We start from the raw sequence: 12,066 nt of genomic DNA on the forward strand, positions 1-12,066 counted from the left end.
TTTCCCTATTTCATTTTATTATGTATCTTTATAACTCAAAGATTCTGTGCTATCAAAGCACATTAAAAAATTTGAGACTTGAACTCTCAACCCAGCTATATACTTATACTGACCACCAGGAATATGTGCACATATTGGTTACATCTGTTTATGCATCAATTTCTATATTCCAGGTACTGCACTATTTGCCTTATCATTTGTTGTCTGGTTTATTCCTGTTTCATAGATGAACAAACTGAGGTTTAGTGAGGTTAGGAACTCACTCATATTACTTAATGTTTGTTAGAAGAAGTTGAATCTAAGTGTATGATTCCAGAGAAAGGGAAAGTGAGAAAGTAAGCCACCAGCTCCAGGACTCAAACAGCAGTCGGCCATGTGAGAGTTCAATGCCTTACCCACCATGCCACCTGCCAAACCTCAGAATATGAACTCTTAACCAATAGATTTCACTGCTCATCTACAGAGCAAGATTAATAGCAGTCCTTGTTGCCAGCCTGTGGTGTGGTGACTAAGGTGCCTGGATCCACGTGACTGACTTCATGGTTCAAAAAACAGCTTGATAAAACTCACTGGGCAAGTGTGCATGCACACCCAAAATCCCAAAAGGAAGGAGAGGTGGAGAAAGGATTGCAGCATAACCATTCCCAATGGACCATTCCCAATGGGAGATGCTTGCACATGCTCGCTCGCTCGCTCTCTCTCTCTCTCTCTCCCTCTCCCTCTCTCTCCCCCCTTTCTCCAGTGAAATCCAGAATTCAGTTGCCTGAGCAGTGGACAATTCTTAACTGTCTATTTTTTCTACTTTCAGAAGTCAGGAGACAGCTGATGTAGGCAACCAGGCCCATCCAAGGGTCTTAGAATTACAAGTGAAAACATACATGTCTTAATGTTTGCCTAGCTTGTCTGCATCCACCTTCTCTATCTTTGGTATTGGTGACTGGAGAACAGTTTGATATTTATGGATTTCCTTTATAATTGCATTCTTTCCAAAATCTCTTAAAGTAATTTCTTCAAAATTAATGCACTATTTGCCTAATGCAGAACTTTCCTAGAGTGATGTGATGGTAGTGCTGATGTTAGGGTGAAATGGTGCTGATCTTGTCATTAACACAGCTTGCCAAGGAATTGCTAAATTCCCTGCCTGATACTGAATCAAAACAACTCTATCACATCATTCTACCAGCAGAGAGAAAATGTGTCCTTCTCATGTTATCACTGGGCTTTTCAGTGTACTGGGCCTATTAATAGTTTAGAATCTTCTGTTCACAGCCTGAGCTTTGCACCCTTGTCATTTCTGACCTGGTTAGATTTGCGGATTCTTACATCTGTCCTGTCCATATCATAGTAATAGGGAAACTGAGGAGAGTGCTTCCCTTTTGATTGGAGCTCTGTACCCCATTGGAGACAATGCACTTTCATTTTTCCACCCAATTGTGCAATGGAGATGGGTGAGGTTAGCTCTCCCACAGAAGAGCCAGCCCTGTGCATGTCTACCTGAGAAGCTGCAGATGGCTTTATCTGCAGGCCAATGCAGCTGATGCTGCCCTCTGGTCTTTGGTCCAGAAGCATTGTTCCCTATGTTCCCAGTTGCTTAGACTGCTCACTTGAAGCAGTTATAGTGACCTGGACATCTGGTTAAAGATGCCACAGAGAATGTTGCACAGAATACTCAGGGGATACCTCAGCTCACATGAGGCTCACATCCATTCAACAATGACTAGATCCTTTAACATTTCCTTTAACATTGTATTATATAAGAAAAGATTTTAGATGCCAAAAATAATTTACTCCTTTATCAGCAGAAATGATTTGTATTGCATAGTATAGGTTAAAAAGTATCACATAATCAAATGAAGTTGATACCTAGAGAAGGAGCCCATATGTTATACATAACATGAAGAATAAATGCATTGTTTAGTGAAATACCATCTGCAGAGCAATCAAGTGCATGCATGGAAATTGCTTTCCAAGAAGGCAGGAGAACATCCCAACTACTTTAGGGCAGTTTCTACCCACCCCCACCCTGACCTATAGATTCCAAACCCTCAACTAGCACAGATGGGATTTCCTTATGGATGAGACTGCCTTCTCTGTTGGGAGCTAATAAAAAGGATGCCCTTCTCATAGGAAGTGCCAGGCGAGTCAATTCTGATGGTTAAAAGAGACACCCAGCTAGTTCCTAGACATCATGTCATTTTGCCCACAAACTCCTTCTCTGCAAGGAAGACATTCCAAAACCCCAGTCTTGTGGGTTACAAGTATAGCCTTGTGGCTGTCCCTTCCCACAAGTCAGCCATGGGAGAATCAGGTAGATATTCTTACCATTCATGTCCAGGATGCAAAGGAAATTACTGTGTGATATCTACTTGCTGGTCATTTTCCCTCCCTACAGTAATTGTTCATGCAACTGACCACATCATATTCTCCTAAGACGTTTATCTGACTCTGGGTACTAATGGTGATAACTGTTGTCTATATTCACTGGCTTTGTCAATTCCATGCTGAAAAAAATTAGCATACTCAGTTTACTTAGAAAAAGGAAAAGAGAATGTTTCCAATTCAGTAACATACAGAATATAGAACAGCTTGACATTGGATGAACCATGGCTCACATCATTTTGTGTATTTGGATCCTTTTCTAATATAAATTTAAAACATATAAAAACATGAATTTATTATATCATATGAAAATATATTTAAATATATTTATACATGTAACTTATGCATATGTTTTAAGTATATAATATGTTATCTATTATATAATATGTAGACAAATATATATTTATATGTATATAATGTGTATAGCGATATATGTGTATATCTGTCTGTGTGTGTGTGTAAAAAAAACTTCCATGAGAATTGTAATATGCTTTCAGAATCTGCTAAGAAAATATATAGTGATTTTTTAAAAGTTTACTATAAATTAACAGATTTAAGTAAATTTGTGTTTTAGTTGATACAAACATTAGTCATGCTGTAGAGTTCTGGGAGCTCACTAAAGATGAACAGAGTATGATATACATACAGAGTTTCAATTCCCTAGTAGGTATTCTATAAGAAATTTTGCTGAATGGATGAATGAATAACTATTCCAGTGTCCATGTGGTTGTAACGTTGCATTGAAGTTAGCTCTTGATCTGGTGTGTATTTTCATGATATCATTCGAAGGTCTGACCAGAACTGCTCTGATTTTCAGAATTCTTTGGCGATCTGGATACATTGATGGGACCTCTGACCCAGCACAGCAGCATGACCAATCTTGTCCGCTATGTTCGCCAAGGACTGTGTTGGCTGCGCATCGATGCCCATTTGTTGTAGTGGGTGCTCTCCTATCTCTAGCATCACCACCCATCACTCTACCTCTACCAGCGCACCAATGGTCACTGGTGGAACTCCACTCATTTGGGGAAGTTTTCTTTGGTTATGTTTGTTTTTATGCTTCATTTGGTATCTGTGAAAATCAGAAGTCATTGTAAGCGGACACTACAACTTGAGATCAGTGTATGTTTTACTACTTAGTCATGTTTTAGTATTTGGTATGTGTTGTTCAGATCTCACCATCTCTTTGTGTTTTATGGACTAACAGTCCTTATAATATTGCTTTAAGTTCACACTACCCAAAACAAAGAATGGGAAGCACTTATGATGATGACTGGTTCCTGAGAAGTGAAACAGTGGTCTTACATATAGATGAGAACTTAGACACAAGGGACCTGCAAAGATTTTCAGCAATAGCTGTTTCCCCAAACTATCCTCTCATGTCCAGAAAAGAGCATATTTGAGAATCTATTGTTAACTTTTGTGGTCCCCACAGACTCAGTCTTCAGGTGAGAATTTTTATCATGAAAACCCACTAGTTAGGTGTCTTAGTACCATCATAAAATCAAGACTATCAAGAAAATAAATAAGCATAGCAATGCCACTCTTAAAATGATGCTATGCCACACAACCAGTGGACTTTCTTGTTAGCATCCCTTTTCTGATTCCCTACATTTTTTTTTAATGATGAGAAGGAGGGGCAACACTTACTTTGATAATTTTAAGGTGTCATCTGGCATAAATATTTTTGACGTCCATGATTTGAAGCACAAATCCTCCCTGGAGTTCTCTGTGAAAAGTTCTCCTTTGAAGGAGCTATATGGTGGATGCATGCCATAGTAGCCATCATGCCATGCTCCAGTCTTAAAGTTGAAAGGTAAGAGAAGTCTGGAAACTGTCTGACAAGGAATTCACACTTCTGCCTCCTTTATAGTGGACAAGTGGGTCCATAACTTGAAGAGTTTCTGTGTTTTACTCAAATCTATGGAAGCAAATGTCAAGTTATCACTACCTACAAGTAATAATTCCTAATGGCTTTAAAATCTGGACTTCAGTTATCCACATTTTCCATTTTACAATTTTTCTTTTTTCTACTTCCTTTTATTTTATCTTTCTTTTCCTTTTTTCAGTCTCTTTAGTTTTTGGCTGAAATACAATCACCAATTTTATTAAAGTTTGTAGTAGTGTGAACCATTCCCATGAAAATTCCAAAGAAAACTCCAAACTCTCAAAGTAGTATCTAGCTTTAAAAAAAAAATGAGTCTTGGGGTAGTGCTTTGCCCTGGAGTGTTTTGCAAGAGCCCTGAAGATTGGGAACAGGTCATCTAATTTGGAGACATATTCCCATCAGTTGTGACTATATCCCTTCCCTTCTTACAATCCTCTACATTCATTTTGTGTTCCTAACTAAACATTACAATGTAAATATCATCATCTTTGGTATTCCAGCTCACCAGAAGAATCCTCTACTTGTGGTAAACACTATCTGTGCATTAGTTACTTGTAATTACCTGCTGGTATATAATTCCATGTAGCCTTTAATCTGCTGAGTTATTGAATTCTGTTCACTGAGTTATGGCCAGATAAATAATAGATATGCACATGAAAGATGCAAACTTGTATGATTTTTAAAGTAAGTCATGCAGGTCTGTGATAGGAACAGCAGGTGATCACTCTGCACTCTTATTGTCAAGGTTAGATATATCCCCAGTTGTAAAAGTGCCAGATTTGAGCTTCACTCTGGTCATCTTTGAGTTTAAGACCCTTTGTTGTATAATAAGATTATTTAAGTTGTACTCCAATGGCCGAAGCTGTGTTGTTAATATGGCTGATGAGAGTATCCCAGCAGCTGGATCCAGCACTTTTTATGTTCCCACTGTGGTTGAGCTTTACATTTATAGTCTCAATGAACACACTTAGGCATGCACACACACACACACACACACACACACACACACACACACACACACACAGTGAAACTTGAAAGAATATTTTCTGAGCCTCTTAAATGAGGAAAATTAGAATATGGAAGACTGAACACCCAAGGTGGGTGTCTTATGCAATTTAGCTGATGACTTTGTAGTGACTCAAGTTCTCTCTTTTCCATGGCTTACCAGGTAGAATGCCTGACTATTACTATATAATGGAGCCCATGGCTTGATTTGAAAATTCAACCTAGACCACTATCCTAGATCATCATGGATTTAGGAGTAGGATCTTCTTGATGTTCAGTCTCCAGAAACTAGACATTAGAATGCTAGGGGAACTTTCCCAGGGAAACAAGCATATCACCTCACGGATGAGACTTGTAGCTCTAGTTTCAGTGACTTGCTGTTCCTACTTACATACAGCAGGGAGGCAAGTCACCTCTGGTGCCTGAGTATAAAGTGTGTGCTGAGTCAGCAGCACAATGACCAAATCTGACAGATGAGCTCTGGATCACCACCTGATTATTTAGCAGACCCATTATTTTAAAGCAGCTTAGAAACCAATTAAACATGGAGAATGAATTACTTTCCCATCCCTGGAGATAAGATGTCTTCCTTTTTCATGATTAAGCATTGTTGCTGTTTTCTAGGCATTCTATTCATCGCATTGTAAATGGTGATGTGCATTATAGGTGTGCAGCTTTTTGAGAGGTTGAGGGATTGAGATATTTTGTCAGCGTACCAGTTTGTGGGAGGAATATGAGACATGTGGATGGCAGTGAGAGATCGTGCCTCTAGACCTTGATGAAGTCTTGGTGAAACATATTTAAATAAGCACAGGGAGGTAGGGTAATGGGCAAAGTAACAGGCAGCTCCATCTGAGCAAGTACACAGAACAATCTCAGCCCTGCACCCAGGTAGGGCCACCACTATGCCTTCATTTGTTACTCAAGCTCCAACCACAGAGTGTTTGACAACTTTGTGTTATGATGTTGGCTTGGCTTTGTATTTTTAATTAACTTTGGATTTTTTAGTGGTTTTGTCATATTACTGTCTGAGTTTGGTAGGTAGGATTAATTTGAAAAGAGTTTACTTGTGTGGTCCTCGGGGTAGAATTTAGCTTTAAGCATGTTGTTAGCCAGCCTGTAGACTGTTACTTACTTAATAATATCATTGGGAAAATACTAGTAGTTTTATATTTGGATGACATAATTGGAAGAGCAGATTAGTGGTTGCTACTTTTAAAAGACTTAAGGTCAGGATGCCTTTTTTCCAGGTAATGAGATAAAAAGATACAAATCTTTCCTCAGTAACCCAGTTACAAAATTAGAAACCATTGGCTAATATGTATTTTGTTGAATTTCCAAATGGAAGGATTTTCATTTGGGCTTTATATTGCTAAATGCATTGGCTTTGGTCTGCATTGGAAAGATGCTTATTTTACCGTATCTTTCCCAAGGCTACCCAATTCAGATTTTGTTTCATTCAAATTTGCATCCTGAAAGTTGAAGTTGGAGTTTGAAATGGGAAAGTGTTTTTGAAGGCAGAATTGAGTTGTGAAGGTGAACCCCTCACATACTTCTCAATAAACAGGATAAAATTCACCTACATGAGTTGGTGGGTAAGAAAACCAACCTGGATCACTGGGTAGGACTACTCAGTAAAGCAATGAACTGCTTGCTTAGAGAAGCAGCAATGTCCCCATTGAGAAAAACGTGTGGCAAGATGATAGAGCTACATAATATCAAACAAATGGGTCAGCTCAATGCCCCCAAATTAAATTCTGTGGGGGAAAAATATTGAGCCCGTTGTCAGTGTTCTGTTACGCTACTGGCAAACTAAATTCGTCATCGTCGTCATTGCTGTTGTTTCTCATTTTCAATTGCACAGCCTTATTCTCATAATTAAACTCTGATTCATTTTCTCTTTGGTGTTAGCAAACCCCAACAACAGAAATGGCATCTGTGTATTGATAACCAGCATTTACCCTGGCAGGAGACTAATTAGATAGGCTGGTCTCAGACATGAATCCTACCATCTGATATTTTCAGTGAAAGAAAGAGTATTAATTCCACTTCCATTCTCCTCTTCACAAATCTAGAAGCCCTCTTACTAAGAGCATCACATTTTTTATCTATAATCTATCAACTAAAAGAAAAGTGCATTGTGGGGAGGGCAAAAAGGGCCATGGGTGTGTGGGGGTTGGAGGGTGGGAAAGTCTTTTAAGACCAGATTGCAATTCTTGCCCCTTTCTGCTTCTGACATGAGATGTTAAAGAATCATTCATAGTGTTCACATTGGGTTAGGGGACACTGAACTGCTTTTCAGATCCATGATCAACCATCATTCTTCTAAGAGATTGGAGCTTTGCTGTTTCATTAACCGTGCAGTGAACACTAACAGTGTTTAATAAAAATCATTCTAAATTTCAAACTCTTTTGCCAGTGACCTGAATTTTGTGGCTCTTTAATTTGTATTAGACTTTGAAGAGGGAAGGGGGAGGCACAGGAAGCCTGCTATCCAGCCCCTGGCAGGACTCTACAGCATTAAACTTGCACCCACCTGCCAGCCAGCAGTCATTGCTGAGCTGCAGCATGCTGTGGGAAACCTCCTGAAGAATGCCCGAGTGGATGCTTTCAGCTGGGGCTATCTTGTTTCTACAGGAGGAATCATTGTTCTCCAGTGTCTACAATAGGAAGGCAGCTGCCATATCCAGAGACAAGTTCAGATGCTTTACCTTTTTTGTCTGACATCACTCATGTGGCTACAACATAGGAGAAGCATCCCTGAAAGTAGAGCTCAGAGTGGTGACAACGGGTAGCCAAATGTATCCCAGATACATAGGCCCTTCAGTTGTTCTGCAGTGCTTGTGAAACTGGGGGCAAAGGGCAGGAAGCACAATGGAAGAAACCCCAAAGAGGTTGAAGTGATGCCTGCTATGCTGCCCACACCAAAAGCTGGCTTCCTCTTTGGTTGGCCTGCTGTGCAACCAGTGGTATGCTGGTAAAATGTTTCATGACTCTGAGAATAGAAAGCACCTGATGTACAGCATTTGCCAATTTCCATGGTAAATACTCCCATCATGGCTGATTTCATGCTACCAACTGTGACGTCAATGAACACAGAGTAGGGAAGAGATACATACAGTAGGTTCTGGGATCCGGGGGAAAGCCAGCTCCAACACACTACTGGATGCAAGTAGTCAGAGAATTCCAGTTTCACGTATTTGTTCATGTGGTCACAGGCACATAAATCCCCATGCAGCCTTCCCCCATTTCAATGACTGAAATTTTTACATTGTTTAAAAATATGAATTAATTATCTAGTAATGTAGATAATGATGAGATCCTAGAAGAATGGGCTGCCCTGGAGGCCTGGGTGTTAAGCTGGAGATAGCTATAAAGATTTATGAAGCTTTCTTGAGCCAAAAGGGCAGATGGGTCAGAGGTGGTGGTCTCAGGATCTCTCCATCCTCCTAGGTAAAACGAAAGTGAGCTAAGTGCTGGAAACCATTCACAATGGGTTTAAAAAGGAGTGGGTGAGTGTTTATTTTATTATTACCATTCTTTTCATTTCCAAGTGGCTTTCTAATTTTTAAGAATAATTTGGATATAACATTTACAGGGCCTCCTTGGAGAATAACACAATCCCAGACTGAGTGTGTTGTTTTCTCATAATAGGAAAACTCGTCCCATATGGAAATTCTCTCATCTCTATCCACATAGTCATTCATAAAATTTTAACTGTAGCTATTAGGGATTTAAGTTTTTTGTTAACATGTTTTTTTAGTCAAAAGTATCTACTTACTGTCCTAGCTCTGCAAACTAAAATGTCTCCTGTATCAATTACATCACAGATATTTAGAAACCAAAATCATTCTCTTTTCCACACAATATGAAGAAACTAAGTCACTAATAAGGCATACACTGCATCATATTTTTCATAGAGAATGAGGCTTTTATCAAACACAGGTACATATACACACATATGCCTTTTTTGAAACTAAACTTCCTCATCATAAATCATCTTAGAGTAGAATAGAGAGTCTCAGAGGATCCATTCTTCTGGCCTGGGCATCTTCTGTAGTTAATGAGAGGTTAGGAAATGCTGAAGAACTTGCTCTCAGATTTTATTTTTCCTTCAAAATTTCCATGTTCTGTCTGGGCCTGTGTCTGTGATCAAATGTTAGCCCTGGAGGAGATCCATGTCTTGCTCTTTCTTTCTGGCTTTTTAGTCCTTCTGTGTAGTTTTTCCTGCAACTAGCACAATAGCAGGATTTGTGAGAGGGAAGTGCTATCCCCACACGATATTCCTGCAACCTTTGTCCTTACTGGAGAATGGTAGCATCTGGGTCTGGTTTAATTGACGTTGCGCTTACACAGACACTCCGAGCCTACCCCTCCCCACCCCTAGCTACAAAGAGCTAGAAATGTGTTTAACATCATCCAGTGTATCCCCTTTTGCAAAACCATCCTCACTAATCAATCATACTCACCCATGAATAGTATAAATGAGACCGATTCTGTCTCAAGACAATTTGTCAAATAGTTTTCTTCCTGGATGATTCCAGTCTCTGGATAGTTGAGAAAGAGAAATGTCTAAGATGAAATCCTTCACATTTATTCAATTCTACAAATTGCTGTTTTTATCCCTACTTTCATTGGAATAGTGCTTCTGAAGATTGCTTGATGTAGTGTTGTCTTCAATAAAATTAATGTCACAAGTGAGCCTCATAAAGATACCATCTTCAGATGTGCTCCTCGGGATCAGAGTTACCTAAAATTCTCCCCCTTTGTACATTTGGTTAGCTGAGTGACATTTTCTTAGGATCCTGCAAAGGAGATACTGGCTTCTTTTCTGTTTTTGTGATGGTGGTGCTTGTGGCTGTGACTGTGGTTGTTATTACTTGTTTTTCTCTCTCTCTGGCTCTGGCTTTTGCTTCCCTGCTAGTGTTCTTGCTCTCTCTAAACAAAGGAATAGTTGAATTAAATGTGAGCTTCCAAACTGTACTTGTCCATGCTTTCAAAACTTAACAGATTAATAAAAATGGATGTATCCTGATTTAAAATATGCCACCTGGAAAGTTATGCTGTACTATGAAACCATGCTAATATAATGACTGCATTATACATGGCAGTATACATGTTAGTCTGTTGAATTCATTTGTCCAGTTGTATAACTTTGTGAAGCAGTGTTTTGACCTTTGCTACATCATTTTGGAACAAGTGGAGTGGTTGCAGGCAGATGAGACAGTGTTTATATCAGGATTTTTCAATGACTTTAGTTGGAGGCCTGGCAATGGAAAATACATTAGATGTTGTTATAACCATATGAACAACAAATCTCTGATAAAGAAATTTCCCAGAACACTTCAGTAAAGACCTTTTAGGTTCATGTTTTCTTTTTTCTTTACTCCTTTTTTTTTTGGAAGGGGGGTTGTTACTATTGACTGAAGAAATATTTTAATTGTGATTTATCATGTATCCCTCTTCCTCTTCTCCCTGCCCCCCTCCCTCTCTTACTGTGATTTTGAAATCTGGAGTCTTTGGTAAACCTGCATTAGACTGGTCTATAGACCAGGAATGAAATCTAGGCAAACATTAATGGGTTTCCAAAAAGCACTCCATGTTCATTGGGCCCTTCTACAGCCGACAGTAACAAATGGTAACAAGGATAGAGGTAGTTTATGAAAAGGGGAACTTTTATAGTATCCTCTGAGACTTAATGCAGTTTAACCAATGACTCTACCTGTTTTTCCAGCAAGTAACTTGACTGAGACTTGCAAAATACCCCTGAGAGTCACCAGGGATGTCTTCTGCCTGGTTGATAGTGTGTGTTTGCTTTGTATCCAAGAGGCACATTCATGTCTTGTGCGCTCCTTTGAAGTATTTCCTAACATTGTTATTAGCCTGTATATAAGAACCAGAAAGATAATCTCAACATGCTGTAAAACAAAGTGTGACTCTATAACTTTTCTCTTGTTCTCAGAAAAAAGACATTTTCATGCGTATTTTAACCAGAAATTTGTATATTTAAATGTCATGGAAATATTTATTGAGTAACTGGGATACAAATGGAAATTTAATTGTCATCCTATGCTTTGTGCATTGAGGTGCTCACCAACACCGTGTCTCTGGGCCATTGTAGCAAGCCATAGCTGCATAAATAGAACACGTCTGTGTGTGTGCGTGTGTGTGTGCATGCATGTGCAACATGTCTGGCTTGCTGCCCTTCATGGGATTTTAGCATTCCCTTCTTGAAAAACATTGTTTTGCAGTTCCAGGGGGCCATGCTACATTGGTATATGAATGCAGTGATTTGGAAAATGAAAACTCCTTTTCTCTTGGAAGCTTTTGTCTTAATATCATGGCTCAACTGGCCTTTGAAAGGGAAAAGGCTTTACTGAAATTCAACTGAGTTTCCAAGAGAAAATATTAGGTCAAGGCTCACAGGAGGGAAGATGAAGGCCACCTCAGCTACAGCATCATGAGCTGAGTTCAGCCCTTAGGATTGCAGTAGCTTGCTTCAAGCTACAGCTCAGATCCCTGGGGCCCACTTCCGGCCTGGGCTCCCAAGTGAGTATAGAAGAACCATGAGGAACAGCCTGGTCTGGCTCCTAACAGAAAATTTAGAATAAAACTGGGCCTGCCTCCAGGGAAAGATCCTTTCCCCTACTGGGGGCACTCCAAGTGCCCATTAAATGTAATGATCATTTAGAAAGTGCCCCTTCGGCTTTAACATAATCTGATTAGTCTTTTGAACCACTTTTCCTTGGGTACAGGTTTCCAGTATTCATACTCATTGCAGATCCACCAACTGT

General features: G+C 39.5%; 1 protein-coding gene across 1 annotated transcript in view; it reads left to right on the forward strand.

Moving 5' to 3' along the window:
* AFF2 (ALF transcription elongation factor 2) overlaps window positions 1-8,515 on the forward strand; it is a 391,411-nt gene extending 382,896 nt beyond the window's left edge. Inside the window, exon 21 of the mRNA XM_027769339.1 lies at window positions 3,197-8,515. Within this exon, the coding sequence (XP_027625140.1) occupies window positions 3,197-3,318 (122 nt within the window). The 3' untranslated portion in view covers window positions 3,319-8,515. The remainder of the gene's footprint in view (window positions 1-3,196) is intronic.
* Window positions 8,516-12,066: the final 3,551 nt, after the last annotated feature.

Source organism: Tupaia chinensis, unplaced genomic scaffold (genome assembly GCF_000334495.1).
Source record: "Tupaia chinensis unplaced genomic scaffold, TupChi_1.0 Scaffold149333_1, whole genome shotgun sequence".
NCBI lineage: Eukaryota > Metazoa > Chordata > Mammalia > Scandentia > Tupaiidae > Tupaia > Tupaia belangeri.